The sequence below is a fragment of the Diceros bicornis genome, chromosome 5 (assembly GCF_020826845.1).
Source record: "Diceros bicornis minor isolate mBicDic1 chromosome 5, mDicBic1.mat.cur, whole genome shotgun sequence".
Lineage (NCBI taxonomy): Eukaryota > Metazoa > Chordata > Mammalia > Perissodactyla > Rhinocerotidae > Diceros > Diceros bicornis.
In genome coordinates this window covers 17,688,807-17,709,845 of record NC_080744.1, presented here as the reverse complement: position 1 = coordinate 17,709,845, position 21,039 = coordinate 17,688,807, and the positions used below count along the sequence as shown (strand labels likewise).

Below are 21,039 nucleotides of genomic sequence, written 5' to 3'. Positions count from 1 at the left end.
TTTTTTTTTTGCTGGGGAAGATTCACCCTGAGCTAACATCTGTTGCCCATCTTCCTCTCTTTTTTTTTCCCTCCCTAAAGCTCCAGTACATAGTTGTACACTCTAGTTCTAAGTCCTCCTAGTTCTTCTATGTGGGCCGCCGCCACAGCATGGCTACTGACAGACGAGTGGTGTGGGTCTGTGCCTGGTAACCGGAACTCGGGCCACTGATGCAGAGCATGCCAAACTTGAACCACTAGGTCATTAGGGCTGGCTCTAAAGTCTTTTTTTAAACTATGTATTATTTTCCTGCTACTAGATCTCTAAGCTAAAGTTAAATTTCAGAAAGATAGTTTGAATTGACCTATGACAGAAATAAATCCACCTAACATTAAAAACAAAAACAAAAGGTAAAGACATAGAAGCCTAAAATTTCAAAATCACTTTTCAAACAGTAGCAAACTTGCAGTATTAAGGAGATGTGATTTGGAATTAACATCTTCTGCAATGTACATAAACAGGGTAGCTAAATTTTGTACCTTCCTCTGCTCTTACACCTTCATGATCAGTCATTCTAGTAGAGGCTGACCTAGATTGATTAATGATTCCTGAAGGGATGTGGGCCAGCTCACCATCTCCCAGATCAGCTGTCATGTCGTAGAGTTTTGTCCTGTTGACCCCTGTAAATTAATGTCAGCAGTAGAGGTTCATTTAATGGCTACCGCTTGACTGGCTAGCAGCCTTTAAAACCAATTTACTAACAAAACAGGCTATTTTTAAGAAGTTCCAGTTATAAAAATCTCAGATAATTAAAGTAGTCTTCAATTTTCCATAGCATCCCCCCAAAAATATTAAAATGATTTAAATATTTAAGATATTCACTATTTCTGCAGACATATCTCCACTGTTTTTTATGTATATAAAATTGAGTCTTCTGTAACCAAACTTCTGTAAGCTCACAGACACAGAAGGTATCATTAAAACAAAAAGAGATTTTAGTGTTTAATAAAAGAATAAAACATGAGTTTTTCCAACTTAATTCACTATTTTTAAAAGTTAAAGAAATAAGTACAAATGATTTTTATGAGGGTGCAAACAATTAACTTTCCCTGGTGTTTATCTGGATGTTTCCCTGCCACATTCACATAAATTTGTCATTAACTAATCAATTCCAATTTTTCTCAAAATGCTTTTTCACTTTTCCCAAATTTGAAAAACCTGATTTACCCCATGAGTTCTCTGAGTTTCTCATAACAGTAAGAAAAGTCAAAAGTGTCATAAGCCATAAATGTAAGAGGAGAATTTCAGCTGTTGCCTGGATAATTCAGGTCAAAATATACAAAACTCAAAGCATCTGTGGTACTGTGGGATCTCTTTGTTTTAACTTTGAACTTCTCAGAAATGACAGAACCATTTCTCTTATGTATTTTCAAAGAAAATAGTTTTAAGAATGTCAGAAAAAAATAATTTAAAAGACAAAAGGAAATGCTTTCTAGTCAATATAAAAACAAAATAGACAAATCCAAGGTCACACATTATGACCATATTCAGGAATGTCAACATTAATGGACTAATTAGACCGCTATATAACTATTAAATTTCACTATGGCTATTAGAATATTAGTAATTCTACAGGAATTATGTATCATTCATCTGTGTATCCCTAAAAGAAGGTCAGGCAGCATGTTGGTAAGACTTAATAGAAATAGGTGGAATCTTACACATTTACTCTATTTTACAGTAATCCCTAACTTCTTAGAAATGCTTAAGCAACTCTACTTCTGGATGGAAGTACACAATAGGTCAAGTAGTCTGAATTTTCTAAAATAATTATAATGGAGAAACTCAGTATTATCTGAAGATTTTCCCCTTGAAAATGAAGTGACAGTAAACAAATTCTCTAACAAACGAAAACTGCCAACTGGATGTCTAATGATCAGTTAAATTAAACACAAAAGAAAATAAATGTTACCTTTTCTCACAAAATAGCTCTCCTTTGTAACTTTCCCACTTATGAGCATCACCACCACGATTTGGTTTCTGTTCTTAAAATTCTGCAACCACATCTTAATAATTTCTCTTTAACTTATAAAATAAGGTGGGGGGAACTGTTTTTAAAAATAATCCTCCCTTACAGTATTCTTCAGATTAATCTCTTTCTCTCTATTGACTTTATTCTAATCAAAGGTTTCATTCTTATGAATTACTACAAGAGATTCCTAACTGGTTTTCCTATCTCCCAGATCCATTTGCCTTTAACCAAATTTGAATATTACAGCTAAATTAATTTTCCAAAATTATCACATTGATTATATCACCTCTTACTCAGAAACCACACGTGGAACTTCAACAGTCTTTGGATCAGGGCTAACTAAAATTTTGTACTTAACTTTGCATGTGCTTCATGATCTGATCTTATCGTTCCTATCCAATCTCATCTTTTAATGCTCCACAATACAAATCTCCCTAATTTTCCAGTCAAAGCAGTTTCCCTATAGGATCAATATTCACCAAAGTTATTTCTACCATATTTTGTCATATCTGTCCTCACCTATTCCTCAGAAAACAATACGTCCTACATACACACAGACATACAAGTTTCTATACTTTAACATGCACCTCAGCCTATCAAACTTCTACCCGTTCCTCCAAACCAGTTCCATCTCCTCTGTGAAGCCTTTGCTGATCCTTCCCTGCTCACTCTTATTATACTAGTGTGTACTATAAAATGACTTTATTGGACATTATTTTATAATTTCATCATATGATAGCTAATGTCAAATATAATAAAGACAAGAAACAGTTTTGTCACTACAGATAATGTGAACACAAGGAAAGTAGGAGACAACATGAAAGTTATCGTTCAAACTGAGGATCCCAAATTATATAATTATTATTACATTTTTTTGTGCATACTCCAGTCAAACATTAATTTCTGTGTGGCACAGTGCCAAATTTAAGAAAAGATGGAACATCCCTGCTTTAAGTCTAATTTCTCAAAAACTGCCAGAAGATTAAAGCAGATATAACACCTTCACATCTAGCAAATTTAATGCATCTTCATTTTCTTTCTAAATCTATCCAATATCATAAATACAATAAATCTAACAAAATGCAATTTCAAGTAAAAAAATCTGAAGTCTGATTAGCAATAGCAAGAAAATTGTAATGGCATTAGTGTCAGAGAATATTATATACAATATTATGAAAATAATCAAGGGCATAATTAAAGACTCATTAAGCATTAATTAAATACATTCTCAATTATTGGTGAAATCTATAGAGGAGAAATACTCTAATTTTTACAGCAAGAAAAACTTCTTCTTACCACTACAAATCATAAAACCACCCTCCTAACCATGACCACCAAGTCTATACAAATGCACAATCCTCTAAATAGATTATGGGACAATGAAAAACATACTAACTATGCCATATGTAAGCCAAACTATGGACTGACGACTGTGGTGTTAGTGTTTTTAAATCCATACTTACAAACACACACACTCATGACATACAAAATTTAGCTGTCTGTACTCTGCATTACTGTAAGTAAAACGGTACTTTTTTTACTGAATCTAATGTTTTTCCTTTCTCAAATGTTAATCAATTTGAGATTGATTTGTTAATCAATCTTAGATTCTGAAGTGAAACCAACGATTAGCAGGCAATCTGAAAAGATAAGTTTATTTTAGAAGATTTAGTTATGTCATGTTTGTTAGATCTGTTCTATTTTCTATCATTCTAAATTGTAATAAAGCTTTCACATGACAACTGTCATCTTAAAAAAAATGACAATACAATATTAAGAAAAAACAACTAGTTTAGCTGCAAAGTGAAGCGATCCTGCAGTTTAAAAAAGTGTACTGATTGCAAAGGTATCAATCTGTTTCTCTCTGACTCTTGTCAAAATGCCTAAATTAAGATATTTTCTTAGGGGACAGAAAAAGAAACAAAGAAATCTGAGTTGAAGCACTGAATGGTCTGTTTTAAAAGTGTGAAATTAAAGCTGGAAATATCAAACTGCATGTCTTAGCTGAAAATAATATCCCTGGCTATGAAAGAATTGTGTTTTTGTCTTCCATTTGATGTAGGAGCGAGAATATTGAACTGTTTTAGGCTCTTAAAATTTATACTCTCTCCTAAATAGAAGCAGCTTGATCATCAGAGATATTTTATACTACGTGCCAAGCTGTTTTTAAAAGCCTACTGAAAGTTATTGCTACAAAAGAATAATTTCTCCTTAAATGTATTAAAATGCCTAATATACAGATATTTGAACTAAAGTCACTTTACAAAACTATTAAATTTCCTGGTGACAGTTCATCATTTTGGATCTGGAATAGCAAATGACAAATATTAATAGGAAACTTTAAAAAAGGAAAAAGAAAAGGGTCCGGCCCAGTGGCTTAGTGGTTAAGTTGACTCGCTCCACTCCAGCAGCCCGGGTTCGCAGGTTCAGATCCTGGGCACGGACCTACACACCACTGGTCAAGCCATGCTGTGGTGGCGTCTTATATACAAAATAGAGGAAGACTGGCACAGATGTTAGCTCAGGGACAATCTTCCTCAAGCAAAAAAAGAGAAAGAATGGCAATAGATGTTAGCTCCAGGCCAATCTTCCTCACTCCAAAAAAAAAAAAGAAAACTAGAAAATGATCCAGGGATGCTCACTTATAATTTCTATTAAAAGAAATATTGAAAAAGTTAAGACTTCCTCGTTCCAAAGTACTGATAATCAAGTCGGAAGACGTATAGCAGTTCTATAACTCTAGTAAAGAAAAGGGGAATGACAAATCATCTTCTATACATGGAAAAGACAGGAAGGTTAGGATAAATGAGAATAATTAGGAAAATTAAGACAAGTCCATCCACTAAGAACCAAAACTGTAAATACACATATTCTCAGAATGTGAATCTTTGAAATGGGGAAAGCCTATATATCTTTTCAAGTAAGACATGAAATAATCTAACCTTCTTTATTAATAAACCTCAATTTTATAGGTATAAAATAGCATAGGAGTAACAATAAGTCATAAGAGCAAGAGCATCTATCAAAGGAACACATATTACAATCCACAATTTAAACTTTCCAGGCTGAAAAACTAAAACAGAGAAATATCAAAAGGCAGTCTTAATAGATTTTAAACTCCTCTTTCACATTCTAAATAAAGGTTCCAGATTTCAGATGCTTCATACTTATTTCAGATGCTACACACTGTGTGATTTTTAACTGTTATTTATTTACATGTTTTTACTGAGATATAAAATACAGCAAAAATAGAGACCATGGAAAGCTAGAAAAATCCTACCCAACCAAGATTGTAACAAAAAATAAATTTAACCTCCCCCTCATTCCCTTTCCCAATTATAGAAAGCTTAGAAATTATTTAAAAATGAAAGAAAACTGAGTTTCAGGTTAGATAACACTATTGTATCACGCTAATTTCCTGGCTTTCATCATTGTACTCTGGTCACGTAAGAGAATGTCTTCGTGGTCAGGTAACATACACTAAAGTATTTAAGCAGCAACATGTCTACAACTTACTCAGTTTTCTGAACTGTTCAAAATAATAAATGTATATATTTACAGAGAGAAAAGGATAAAGCAAATGTGGTAAAATATAAACATTTGGGGAACCTGGGATTCTTTGTACTATTATTGCAACTTTTCCTTAAGTCTAAAATTATGTCAAAATAAAAAGTTAAAAGAAAAAGGAAGTTTAACCCTTTGGAAGTCTGAGACCAAAATAACTGCATCAAGGCTCTTGAGTTTCACGGTCTTGACTTTTAGAAGTATTAATAAAGTACATCTCTTAAGCATATCTTACTTAACAAGAAACTAACACTGAATTGTATCTACAATCCAAGGCAAGGTTGCCACTTTTAAGTCATTTTCTTTTGCCTCAGGTGGAAAAAAAGAAGGTTGGAGTGGAGTGAACAAGCTAGAAAACATACCAACATTAGCTTCTCGGCTCCTGATTTTAGAATGCTTTCCATTTAAGAGCAAATCATGGCTGAGTCTTTAAAAAAGTTAAAAAGTTTACATTCTTGCCATTTTTTTCTCTCCATTAAGAAAAAGGCATTCAGATTGGATTATATTTGCTAAGTTCATATGGTAAAGTTAGCAAATAATTTTCTTCCCTCAAAGAAGCTAGGAAAAAAAAATCTGTAGAAACTTAGTGCTAAGATCCAGTAGGTGTGATTCATTCACATTTTGAAATAAAGGAAAAAAACATCAAAAGGCTACAGTTTATGAATTATTCTAACTTGTACAAAGCTACATCCTGGAAAATATCAGATTAAAACCCAACAACAACAGATAAGAAAGTAAAAAAAATTCAGAAATTATCATTTCATGTAAAATTGTATCTTAGTATTAGTATGGTGATCTACCTGGATTAAGACCATTAGAAATTTATGATCCATCAATCAAAAAAAATTTTTTTTTTATTTCCTTAAGTTTTATCCTCATGGCAGGGATTCAGAGCCAACATTTTCATACTGATTCAAGAGCAAAAAGTTTTTATTTCTCTAAATTCACAAATAAAGTGTAAAAAGAAACATAATTTATTATTCCTAATTATTCATTCCTGAGACACTTTGCTGGAAACTTCATCTTTATATCTACATACACAGGTAACCTTAAACACACTAATGTTTACAAAAACATTAAAAATTAGAAACAATCTAAAGGTTTAACTAATGGAGGCTAAGTTAAATCCACAAAATGTAATACTATGTAACCATTAAAATTATATTTTAGGGGCCGGCCCCGTGGCTTAGCAGTTAAGTTCTCGCGCTCTGCTGCTGGCGGCCTGGGTTCGGATCCCGGACGCGCACCGACGCACCGCTTCTCTGGCCATGCTGAGGCCGTGTCCCACATACAGCAACTAGAAGGATGTGCAACTATGACATACAACTATCTACTGGGGTTTTGGGGGAAAAAAAATAAATAAAAAAAATTATTAAAAAAATTATATTTTATTTAGATTACTATGAAACTAACAAAAAATGAGTTAAAAATATAATGATATTCTTGTTGAAAAATTAAAAAGGAGGTTTACATATAAAGACATTTAGAAAAAGTTGGAAGGATATATGTCAAATATTAATCTCTAAGTAGTAGGACTGCAGCGATTTTTACTCTTTTCTTTGTTTCTATATACTTCTTATATTGTCTGAATAACAAGGATGTGTTATTTTTACGATTATATAAACAAAGTTAGTTCAATTTTTGAAAAAGCAGATACAAAATCAAAATTAAAGAGGGCTGGCTGAATAATACAGTACACATCTAGAAAATAAAATAGTTTCGAAACATGAGAGCCTCAAGCCACGGCTCCAAGGGCCTCCGGCTCCTGATTTAATCATAGCAGTGCCCTATTGCCCACTTCACATATTAGGTTCTCCAAATTCTTTTTGACAACAGGGTAGCTTGGTTTAAAAAAAAATTGAAAACATGTTATACAGAGGGATATTTATTGACATGAAATGATGTTTTCTATGAACTGTAGGCAAATAAAACTGTGCATACTATGGTCTTATTAAAGAAAATGAATTAAATTAAAATTTTATGGGGATTTGATTTTAGTTTCAGTTCACCTGTTTCTAATATTTCTTTAATTAAACAGGTATCTTTTTAAAACCAAAAACTTTTTTTAGGAAAATTTAAAACCTACAACTGGGGCCAGCCCTGTGGCATAGTGGTTAGGTAAGGCACGCTCCGCTTTGGCGGCCTGGGTTCACAGGTTCATATCCCGGCGCAGACCTACACCACTCGTCAGGCCACACTGTGGTGGCGACCTACATACAAAATAGAGGAAGACTGGCACAGATGCTGGCTCAGGGCTAATCTTCCTCAAGCAAAGAAAAAATAAAAAAGAGGAAGACTGGCAACAGATGTTAGCTCAGAGCAAATCTTCCGCACTAAAAAAAAAAAAAACCCTACAACTAAGAAAAACCTTAAGTTGACCTCAAAAACGTAAGATCTCTAAACCTCAAAAAGGTATAGATCTAATCATATTCTATGAGGAAAAAATGGGATATTTATATTTTAAATTAAAAGCAACATTATATAACATTTTCTAAAGAAACCTTCAGCAGGTAAGACAGTTTATGAAAAACATACATAAAATAAGTAATCTAATATTCAAATAAACTACTTCATTTCTTTAAAAAAAGACCTAAATCCTAAAATTCTAATATTAATCATTGTGTCTACATTAAAATAGGCAATCATGCAAAAGTACTTTTATACTCAACATGCATGAATTATACAGGTAAGTGATGTTAGAGCTGAACACAGCCCTTGCCCAGCACTAAATTTTTTTAAATACAATAAGCAGTTCACACCATACAGCCTGAAACTTCTTAAAGAATAGTCTGTCTTTTTATTCACATGCAATAACATAAATTAGCATAAAGTTATAAAAGAAAACTGAGTAACAGATAAAACCCCCAAAACTCCACAGTTTATTAGTCTCCACAATAAATTAAACCATTCAAAAAATGCTTTATTGAAGGAAATTTACACCCTTTTCCACTACACCTGCCATTTTATAAACTAATGTCCCCAGAGAAAGGAAAATGCAAGAATGCCTGTATGGTTTTTGCCTTTGTCATCCACTGTTTTCTTTCTGACCTAGCCAAAAAAAGTGAGACTAGCAGAAATCAATGGCCAATTCAAAATAAAGTTTCCCAAAAATAATTTTCAAGTTTCTCCATTTACTACACATAGATCTGAAGAAGATTTTCATGTGGCTGTTTTAAGATTTTATTCACAAAATGGAAACGGATTACTTCTTATACTTTTACAGTTCATTGGTCAGGATCTAACATAGTGAAAAATATACTGCGACACCAAAAGACACTTAGCTATTGACCAAACAAACCCTACTGCCGCCACTACCCTCTCCTTTGGCATTCCTGCAACAGAGCAGCCAAGAAAATACTACCCAGGAGAGATTTTTTGCTGCTGTTACTGTTTATGGTTGGATTAAGGCCAGAAAGCAGAACCTACGGAAGGGGCTTTCGTAGTCACTGTATTTCAGGATTCCCAAACTAAGAAATGTAAACTGGATATGAGCTGGTTATAGCTATAATATCCTATCAAAATAGGGAAATTTATACTTCCTCCCTTTTGAACAAATTTCTATTATTTTTAATTCCAAGGCTAACATTCCTTACAATTTGGCAAACTTTTTAAAACTTAAAAAAAAACCTTGAAATCTTTCCTTCATCCTTATCCACATACTTAAAATGATTTTTCACTTGATCAATAATACATACTAAATTATATTCAAGTAAATTTCAATTATACAACAAAGTTTAAACTTAGTTGCCCCCTTTATGAAACAAAGTACACAAAACAGAATCGAAGAATTTTTTTCTCAAAGATTTGTATACAAAAATTATAATAGAATCTGCACTTACTCTTCACCCCTTTCTTCCCCTTTCGTTCCTTCTTGTACTGTTCCTTCAGTTTACTTATTAGTCCCTGGTCTACATCCCAAACCTCAGTAGTTGGGGAGAGGTCATCTTTATCTACATGCAGCATATTATTAAAAGAAAAAGAATCAGCAGTTGGCAATGCAAGCTGTTGGCAGTAAACTGTTATAGCTTTACATAATCATAATAAAAATGTACTAACAGCATATACTCAAAATACTTTAAAGGTGCAGTCTCAGTTTTGATATTCACAACTCAGACTCTAAATGCCCATCTCATAAGTTTCTAAACATTTAATACTAACAACAGTTACATGGCGCTTCATTTCTATGAATCGCAAATTTGAAGGTTATTATTCTTTCAAAACTGATATTCCTTCAATGGACTGACATTAGAAATCTAATGTTATAAAAAATAGATCACTGCATCTTTATAAAAACGTTAATAAAAACCTATTCAGCCAGCATCATAAAAGCAAATGAATGAATTACATGCAAACTACTCGTAAAAGTGCAAGCTGGAAACGTCAGTGCCATTCTATTGATGAAAATCTTCATGCACCTTCTGTCACACTGATTCTGCATGCACAGGATAAGTGTACTAATGGAGAGGCATTCTAGTCCAATATAATACATACATATAGTTCCAAAATACAATGTCTCAAATAATCCATACAAAGCATTCAGAGAATCCCAACTCTACCCCCACCCCACCCAAACAGTTCAACATCTCATTACCTTCTTCCATTGGTTTACAACTAAGATTAGCAAAAAAAAAAAACAAAACAAAACAAAAAACAAAACAAATTCCACTCAAGAATTTTTTGAGTTGATTTTTTTTTAGGGTGAGATAAAAGCAGTGACAAGCATGGACAAGTGAAAACATACATTGCTGTACATCTGCTAAAGATGACACATCAGCTATTTTAGCTTAATAAGAAATCCATATTTGTTTTAAGTAAATACTTGTGCCTGGAAAAAATTTACTCTATAGTAAACTAGAGGAAAAACAGCATTAAAAAGAAGCAGTATAAAAATAAGTCTATTAGCAAACACTGTATGATCTCACTCATATGTGGAATATAAACCAACACATGGACAGAGAAAACTGGACTGTGGTTACCCGGGCAGTGGGGGTGGGGGGTGGGCACAAGGGGTGAAGGGAGTCATATATGGGGTGATGGACAAACAAAAATGTACAACCCAAAATTTCACAATGTTAGAAACCATTAAAACATCAATAAAAAAAAAAAATGTGGTTAATAAAAAAAAAAAAAAAAAAAAAAAAAAAAAAATAAGTCTATTAGAATTATTTTAAGTATTAAGGGTTTTTCCTTCCTTTGTTTAGTTTTAAAACAGCCATGTATTAGGAAGTTTAACACTGTCACAGAATAACAACTAGGAGGTTATATAACTTTGTTATTAAATAAAAATTATACCAAAGCACATAGGCTAAGTCAGTCCATAGGACTGACAGAACAGTGAGATTTTAGGGAAAATATACTTGTTAAATTTTTGATAACTCATTATATTATGGCTCACAAGTCTTGTAACCCTCCTACGCCTCAGCGACTTAATCTATACAGTAGACATAAAAAAGCCTTTTTTCCTTTTAGATTGCTATATGTAGTAAACATAAGAAACTTCTCATATGAATGGCACATAGAAATTCAATTATTTACTGTATCTTGGGTCTTTCCTACGACAATTGTTATCACTTTCTCCCTTATCTATATACCTATGGTATGTAAAAAGCTAAATTCAAAGCTTTAAGTTAATTTGCTGACTTGAATTACCTGAAAATAGGTTGCTCAAGACTGAAATTGACACACAAGATTATCTGTCAAATCTGCAAACTGTAATACCGTTTGTAATATGGTTGTAATAATGATTTAAAGAGAAAATTCACTTTTCATGTACTCTAATCATGAAGTTTCCTGAAAACTATGCTATATCAGGAATTGTTCTGTCAATCTATTGAATACTCCAAGAAAAAAATGTAATCTAAAGAATCAATCATTTGCACTTATCTTAAAAAAGTTAACAATTCTCATTTTTAAAAGTGACTACTTAAAGCAAGACAAATTGACACATTTTGAGAAACTACTTTTTAAATCTCATAGTAACAAAAAGAACTTAAGTGGTATAAACTTTATACAGGAAATGAGATATGACAGAAAAACTCAGTAAGACAGCCAAACAGTTTTTTTAAAAGACCCTTGTAGAAAAAATAAAGCTGTGAATAGCTCTAACTAAAGTAGCAAGGGTAGTGAAGTGGAAAAGCAAAAGGGAATAAAAAAGGATAAGCTTAAAGAAAAAAACAAATATTACTTGCAAGATAACCTCCAGTCTAGAAAACAAAGGTAAACTCAGGCAGTGCAAAGAACAGGTTGGTGAATGCATATGTGCACAAAAACATCCTGAAACTTGCCTGGGAAGTAACAGCTGATTTTGATATTGCTTATAAGGAATAGTTAAGAGCAAAAGGGAAGAAGCAGCATAATCTTCTACATATTAATTCTGTTTTTAAAAAATCTAGGGGAAAAAATACCAAGAAATGAGGTTGAATCAGTTATGGGAACTTTTTTGTTTAAAAGAAAACACAAACATGCACAAAAAAATTGACCCATGACAACTAAAATTCACAAAAACATAAAATTCTATTATGGTAATTCTAACTACCAAAGCAGAGGATTTATACAAATCTACTTAATGTAGCATAAATTGATAACTAACTTTATGCAAATATTCAGTACTTTATCCATTATATTTAAATATAAACATTCAGGTACTAATTGCATTTTGTAGTTTTATAAATTACCACAGATCACAGTTTCAAAGTGTAGGAGAAAATAACTAAACATCCTTAAAATGCTTAATCTCCATGAGAGAAACAGCAAAATTAAGAAATGTCCACTAATATTTTTGATTATGAGAAGAACTAAAAACTACTAAAATTAAACTCAGACTATCTAACGTAGATGACAGAAGAATTTCAAAGCTTTCTAAAAAGCAGTGGTTTCATAGAATAAAAGAGATATATGAGCAAAATTAAAGATATATGAGCAGATTGCTAGTACACAAAATAAAAAATAACACAGATTATCCAACGTGGGTGAGGTACTGGGATATGTTTCATTAGGACAGACTATTTAAAAAAAAAAATCTGTATCCTTTACCCAACAAATTAAATCTGAAAACCACCATCTTCCTATTTATAACTAAATTTTAAGTAAATGAATTAAATAAATATAAAGGAGTGTTTGTATATCCATCCTCTTTGTTTTGGAAAAACTGAATGTGACACCTGTTGAGTAGAAATGATCAATTCAGAAACACTGCATATATATATTTCAACAGTTTTCATTTCTTAAGGAAAGAAACTACTTGAACCATTTTGTTCTTAAAAGAGTCCTTTTCCTTTTCAAGAACTGAAAATGCTTTCAAGTTGTTTCAGTCTCATCTGGGTGGAAGAGACTGTCAGTTACTTCCACTTACACAAAGAGATTCAGGCCACTCTCAAATATTAATAGTAAAGGAAACAAAGTATTGACAGTTGTCATTCACTAATTAGGTCTTCTCTTGAAACTCCGCTCTATAGTCAAAAGTCTTTGGACAGAAGACCAATCAATTGTTCATAATGTTACCTTTTAAAGAAACAATGCCACTTTATACAAATTAACTTCCTGAAATCTTTGTATATTCTTTTGACTGACAATTAAACTTCCAGCAATTTTAGGGGAAGGAAAGAGGAATGGATATGTGCCAAGATTTAGCTATACAGATGTTCGAAAACCACTTTTGATCCTTTTTAATGAAAACCTAAATATGCATCAGTAGAGCCCTGGTTAAATAAATAATGGAACATACAGAATATTATGCAGCTATTTAAAATGATGTTGCAGAAAAATAATATATTAAGTGAAAAGTGTGAGTTATAAAACAGCACACAGCAAAATCCTTTGTTAAATAAAGATATAGGGGCCAGCCCCGTGGTGTAGCAGTTAAGTGCGTGTGCCCCACTGTTGGCAGCCTGGGTTCGGATCCCAGGCGCGCACTGATGCACCGGTTGTCAGGCCATGCTGTGGCCGCACCCCATATAAAGTGGAGGAAGATAGGCACAGATGTTCGCCCAGGGCCAGTTTCCTCAGCCAAAAAAAAAAAAAAAGAAAGAAAGAAAAAGAAAAAAAAAGAGGAGGATCGGCATGGATGTTAGCTCAGGGCTGATCTTCCTCACACAAAAAAAAATAATAATAAAAAATAAAAAAATAAAAATATATATATTTATATAAACGTTAACCATGGTTCTCTCTACATAGTAGCATTATAGGTGATTTTTAATTTTCTTCTTCACATGTATTTGTGGGTTCTAAATCTCCTAAAACATACATGAATTATAAAATAATTATATATTTATATAATTTAAATATATTTATATAATTATAAAATAATCCAGAAAAAAATAAATAGTACTTTAGAAATTATTGGAAAAAAAATAAGGTATTTCCAATGTTGAATGGGTTATACAGAGAAGCTAAAAGAAAACTTGCATATTTTTATCGTTTCTCCCGAGCAAGGCTAATTCTTAAAAAGGGTAAACTTCTAGAATATAGCCATTTTCAAATAATAAATACAAAAATGTATATTCAAAGTCTACAAAGTAATTGTGGAGTTTTTTCATACTTTCAATCAACGTGCCTCTTCTCTTTCCACTCAGAGGAGAGAAGTGAAGGTTTAAAACCAATGCTTGAGAATTATAAATAATGAGAAAGCTGGTAGCAAAATTTGGATCTTTTAAGTACTCGATTTGTATCAAGATAGTCAATAAATATATTACCTATTAGGTTTTGTGTCTCTTGCTAAAATTACCAATATTCAGTTTCAATATGTAAATAAGGCATTTTTTAAATCCAAGTGTGCTTCCTATCACCAAAGTAGTTTTAAGAGGTCTAGTGATAATTCCTCTTACTAGTAACTAAGCTACTTTAGTGTTCATGTGAAACTGCATTAAGGTACTTAGTAACCTCCTCCAATAAAGCTCTGTAAACACAATTTGAGTTCTACCTACCAGATAACCTGCTGATATTAAAAGATGATTGAATGAACATATTTAATAGGAACAATATACTGGTCCTCAGCTATTATCTAAAAATATTTTTTACACTTTTATTTTACTTTCTAATGAAGTTTTTAACCCTGTAAAATAGAACTGTGTTTTCTCCCTTTTAGTTATGGCTGGATTATTATTAGCATTACATACCATTTCCAAAGGCTAGGCCCTAACATTTGCACACTGAATATTATATGTAATAAACTTTAATACTTTCACTAAATCTTGTTTAATATAGAGCTACAATTCAGGATTAGTAGCTTTATTATTTCCTGGCAATAAGCCAAATAACACCATACAAACATACTAAAACACCATACAATAACACCATACAAACATACAAGCGTACTGAAAAAATTGAGCCTTCTTGAAACCTAAATTCATTACCAAACTAAATAATGGAAATGTTTAAAACCGTATACATGCTTTTTAAAAAAAATATGCTAAGAAAGGAATTGGATTTCTAAATTGACTAAATGCTTCAACTTTAAATCAAATTTCAAAAATCAAAATCTACCAAAAGCCATATATTAAACAATTTAGTCACCAAATATAAATAAATTGGTGCAAAACACTCTGAAATTATTCAATACCACTTCCTCTTGCTCTCAGTTTAATTGCCACCATCCATTCGGATACACACATTCCACATATACTATTTAAGGGCTAGATGTTCTCCCATCCCCACATTTCCTATCACCTTACCCCATTCTGTACCATCTCCTGAACTTCGCGCTTCTCCAGCTCCTTCACCATCTTCAGCAGTCACTAAAAAATCAAATTCTTTAAGTGCTTCCTCAGTATCAGGATCATCAGTTAAGTCAGCAGCTAAACCTTCATTACCTATCTGTAAATGGAACATAAGTGAAGAATTACTTTTATCCTAAATTTTAAAGGGATCCTATGTTTTCACACAATTATCTTTACATTTGTACTCCCATTTTTAAATCACTTAGATACAAAATTTTAGATTTTCCATGTAGTTCACTAATCCCCAATTATACCCTAGATAAATGGTTCTCAACAGTGCTGTATGAAGACTGTTGTAAGATGTGATGCAAGTAATGTGGTAGTAAGAACCGTTAAAATGCTAATCGTTAAGAACAGTTGACTTCTTTAATTATGACAGATTCAGTTACTCCTATTAAAGATCCATTCACTCACGCACATTCTGATACACTGTGTTGAACTGACCTCACTAAGAATGGCATATGTAATCCGTAACTCATAGGGATATGGCACAGCTAAGAAGGATATTAACTACTGTTAAGTCAATAGCTGTGGTAATTATAATAGCGCTTTACCTCCCAGAACAAAAAAACAGAAAAGGATCAGAATCTCTATTCACTCATATTACACACGTGAGTATGTTACACATATGAAATGTGGCAGAAAGGCTGAAATCTGCTTTTACAGACTGGAAGCTTTTGAGAACACTGGCATTTTTCTCACGTGACTGTAACATCCTAAAGAACAACTGAACCTATGCACTTTTTTTTTTTTTTTACATACTTGAAATTCTGTACACTACTATGATAATTCACAAATGCATCATCTAATCTACTTTTGCTCCTATAGCTAACCTACATCATCATTAAAATAGATAAACCTGTTTCTTAGCTTATGAGCAAAAGTAAATTTTTTTAATCCTTACCAAAGATTCACACATACATTTAAAATCCGTGGTTTACTCCCTCACCCCAGGTGGGAGTGTCCCCACTGCAGTTTCAGTTAATTTATCACCTGTTTACTGCACACGAAGAGACAGACTTCAGCAGTGATTCTTAATTGTGGCATGAGTGGAGGGGGTGTTGCTTTTTTAAAAACGTTTCAAACCACTGGACTAGTCCTATAAAAACAGACCCTTTCTTGCCATTTAGTGAATACAGCAAATGATAATTTCTACTATATGTGGGTAAGTCAATAAGGACTGAGTATATAAAACTTGCAAGTGACATGATAAAATAAAAAATGATCAATCACTTCCAATGTAATTTAAGACATCTTGAAAATTTCTAGCCCAAATACATGAGTATATGTATACATTTTAGCTAATAAGAAGAGAAAATCAAGTTCCTACTTTGTGTTTATTCATCCGATGTTTGTCCTTTCCCTCTGGGATGCCTTCAATCATGTCATTTTCCTCTTCTTCATCACTGTCATCAGCATTTTCTAAGAAATTGAATGTCTCAAGAACATCACCAGAGGGCCTGTAAGGGGAGAAAAAGACGAATCCAAATATTCCACGATTAATTCTAATATTTCTTTCTGGTTCCTATTTTAACACAGTACTTAAAGGGAGAATAGAGATTCAAATGACAACCTACTTAGAATGTAATGCCTAAATATTTTACCCAAGAAAAGAACGTCTGAAAGATTACTTATGGTCTATGGTTAAAGTGATTGTTCTCTGCTGATTGTCCAAAACATTGCAAGTAATTATTGCATCAAAATAAAATCCTATAGTATTAGACACTCAAATGTGCTATCATTTCTCAAAATAAAGCCATCGAATTAAACTTAATAAGCAAACATAAACATAATTAAACTTAATAAACAAAATAAGCAAGCGAATTAAACTTAGCATTTCTTATAGCTCTACAACCTCTCTTACAGCTTGGCCCAAATGTTTGAGGACTAAAACCAAACTTTAATTTATCAGGCTGCCCAGACTTAAAGTTATGGTAAATCAGATATAGAACATTCCAATTCATTTCACAGATTTTCTTACCTAGAAAATGAGACTCTTAATATACTAAAGAAATACTTTCAAGTTTTTCAGAACCACTCATTTAATAGGTAATAGTGATAGTCTGTTTTTATTTACTCATGACGTCATTTTTTCAACTATAATCTGAATGTACACTATGTACTATGTACAAAAAAGAGTTTTCAAATAGTTGTTTAAATGTCTACCGACAGAGGTAGTAACAGAACAGTGGAAATTTCAGCTCACTGTAGCCTTGAAACGAAAGTCTCTGCTGTTCCACTAACTAGCTGCCTGAATTTGGCCAAGTCACTTAAACCTTTTGGCCTCAATTTCTTTTCTGTAAACTGTGGGAGTTGAACTACATGATGTCAAATGTCCTTACCAACACTAGGAGAGAGAACACAGTAACAAACAGAACAGTAATCTAAAATTTAGAGTTTTTTCCCTCTCTGATTGGTTCTATTTGTCCAAATCAAGGACATAATACAATTCAAACTATTTTTTAATAGCACTTGAATATGCCATAAGGTTTAACAGGTCTACTATACTCTGCCCAATCCAGCATATTGTTTAAGGACCCACATAAAATCTAAATGCAGAAAGAGATGGTTTTTCCAAATGCAAATTAGTAAAAACAAATGCAAACCTACCACAATAACAAAACACACACTTTCCAGCTCAACATTTATAATATGTCGTAATAATTGGGGATTAAACGAAAGGCAAAGAAAATATTTGACAAAATTGGCCCATCAACGACAGAAAAATAGAAAAGAGTAAATTTAAGATGTGACAATTTTGTTTTGAACTTTGATAAATTAAGTACTGTTGTCTCTTGCATAGAAATTTCTGTCTCTAAAGAAAGAACTGCCCTTTTAAGTTTTTAATATTTTATTTGATCACAGTAATACATGTACATGGCTTTAAAAGTCAAACAGAGCACAATCCATAACAGAAAGAATTGGTGAATAAGACTTCTCAAAATTAAAAACTTTTACTCTGGGCCGGCCCCATGGCTTAGCGGTTAAGTGCGCGCACTCCACTGCTGACGGCCCGGGGTTTGGATCCCGGGTGCACACCAACGCACCGCTTGTCAGGCCATGCTGTGGCGGCATCCCACATAAAGTGGAAGAAGATCGGCACGGATGTTAGCTCAGGGCCAGTCTTCCTCAGCAAAAAGAGGAGGATTGGCATGGATGTTAGCTCACGGCTGATCTTCCTCACAAAAAAACAAAACAAAACAAAAAAAACTTTTACTCTTTGTTTTTTGGGTTTTTTTTTTGGTGAAGAGTAGCCCTGAACTAACACCTGTTGCCAATCCTCCACTTTTGTGCCGAGGAAGATTGGCCCTGGGCTAACATCCATGCCCATCTTCCTATACTTTATGTGGGACGCCTGCCACAGCATGGCTAGATAAGCGATGCGTAGGTCTGAGCCCAGGATCCGAACCTGCGATCCCTAGGCCACCAGAAGCGGTGCGTGCAAACTTAACCACTACGCCACTGGGCCAGCCCAGAAACTTCTGCTCTTTGAAAGATGCTGTTAAAAGAATTTAAAGAGAAGCCTACAGATTGGGAGAAAATATCTGCAAGTCACAAATATGATGAAGGACTTGTGTGCAGAATATATAAAGAATATTTAAATCTCAAAAGTAACATAAAAAATGGAGAAATTATTCAAACAGACTGTATCAAAACATATGTGGATGGCATAAACATGCTCAACATCAACAGTCTTTAGGAAAATGAAAATTAAAGCAACCATGGATATGAAGGGTCTGAGACTTCACCTTATTTGCATGCTAACATGCTGTTTCTTTTGAGACGTTTCTTTTTAGCGTTCATGATTATGGCCTTTGTATGGATCTTTTGAAAATTAATTTTACAGTGTACTTGGGGGGAATCTTTTCAATCTAGAAACAAACATCCTTGGAAATATATTCTGTAAATATAATCTGGAAAATTTTATTACTACTTTAATTATCTTTTCAACACCATTTTACCGGTTCTCTCTTTCTGAAACTCCTAGTCAGGTGCTGGCCCTCCCGAATTTTCCTGTCTTTTCAGTCCTGCTTTCTCTTTTCCCTTTTCTGGGAGTCTTTTAACCTCATCTTCCAAGTTTCACATGGAAATTATTTCCACCACACTTTTTAATTTTGTTTGGTTCCTTTGGTCTCCAATTTTCATATTCAAGTCTTTCCCCTTAAGTGTTCACATTTAAGAGCAAGGCACCAAAAAGCTAACTGGATGTATTGTGTATAGGGGTGAGACTTGTCAAGCAGCTGGCTTCACTTCCGCATCAAGGACAGAGACCCAGCCATTTCACTGGCAGATCCCAACTGTCAGTATCATTAGGTCTTTTCTATTAATATGATCAATTTCAATAACTTGCCTGGAAGGGACAGAAGACCAGCTGCTGACATACCAAAAAAGCTGAACAGCAGAAGAAAACAGATCTCATTGTGGACCATTGGGGGGGGGGGGGGCACAAATGTGGCGAGATTCCAAACAAAGTAAAAAGAGAAAGGGAGCAACTACTGGAGGTTCAAAGGTAAATCAGACTAATTACTAAGAAGTAACAGAGCTCTCCCCAGTTATAAGATCTAAGAGAACTCTACCCCAATGAATCCTCATAAAATGGATGCTCTGTGATATGATGCACCCAATACATCCCCCTACAATAAACCAAGAAACACAACAGTGACATTCACTCAGCAGAATCTAGTAAACATTATTCTTGGTTGGGTCACACTTCAACTGGATACACAATATTTCATCACAGTTGACACTTATGTACCAACTATTGTTCTAAATGCTTTACATTAATTCATTTCTTCTGTACATCGAACCTATCACCACCATTTTACAAATGAGAAAACTGAGGCACAAGAAGGTGAAGCACTGTCCCAAAGTCACAGCTAGTAAGTGGTAAAGCTAGGATTCTAACCCAGTTAGTCTGTCTTCAGAATTCACATTCTAAACCATTAAGCATACTGCCTCTAATAATATGAGCAAAAATTTACCATTCCTCTACTATTGAACGTTAAGACTGCTTCTAATTTTTTTACTATTATAAATAAGAATGTGATAAACATCTTTTTGCTGAAATCTCCATCAACATGTTAGATCATTTTCTTATTTCTAGGGGTTTTCAAAGGCCCTGATAATAGCTGAACCATACACATCTACATTAGTGCAGACTCGAAATATATAAGTAGCTCATTAAGAAGGAAATCAGCTTTAATTAAAAACAACTATTAACTAAACTTCTGTGGATGACTGAATGGATAAAGAAAATGTGGTATACATATACAATAGAATATTATTCAGCCATAAAAAAGGAAATCTTGTCATATGCTACAACACTGATGAAGCTTCAGGACATTATGCTAAGCAAAATAAGCCAGTTGCAGAAGGACAAATACTGCATGATTCCACTTATATGAACTATTTAAAGTAGCCACTCACAGAAACAGAATGTCAAATGGTGGTTGCCAGGGGTTGGGGAGAGGAGGACACAGGGAGTTGCTATTCAATGGGTATAGAGTTTCAGTCATGCAAGATGAAAAAGTTCTAGAGCTGTGCTCTACAACATTGTGCTTATAGTTAACAATACTGCACTGTACACTTAAAAATTTGTTAAGAGGGTATAATCTCGTGTTTTCTTACCATAATGGATAAAAAAACCTATTCAAGTCTTAAGCTTGCAACGGCAAGAAGCTTTACAAGAAGAAGATATAGTCTGTTGTGGATCTTTAATTCAGATTTAGGTGTGGTACAGTATACTGTATA

General features: G+C 33.4%; 1 protein-coding gene across 3 annotated transcripts in view; it reads right to left on the bottom strand.

Moving 5' to 3' along the window:
* Window positions 1-21,039, bottom strand: part of STRN3 (striatin 3) — a 110,027-nt gene that overhangs the window by 22,575 nt on the left and 66,413 nt on the right. Inside the window, exons 6-9 of one of the 3 annotated variants that reach the window (XM_058540780.1) lie at window positions 16,619-16,748; window positions 15,244-15,385; window positions 9,415-9,525; window positions 519-659 (exon numbers count right to left, since the gene is read on the bottom strand). In XM_058540780.1, the coding sequence (XP_058396763.1) occupies window positions 519-659; window positions 9,415-9,525; window positions 15,244-15,385; window positions 16,619-16,748 (524 nt within the window). The remainder of the gene's footprint in view (window positions 1-518; window positions 660-9,414; window positions 9,526-15,243; window positions 15,386-16,618; window positions 16,749-21,039) is intronic. The other 2 variants (XM_058540778.1, XM_058540779.1) reach the window with 2 other exon arrangements.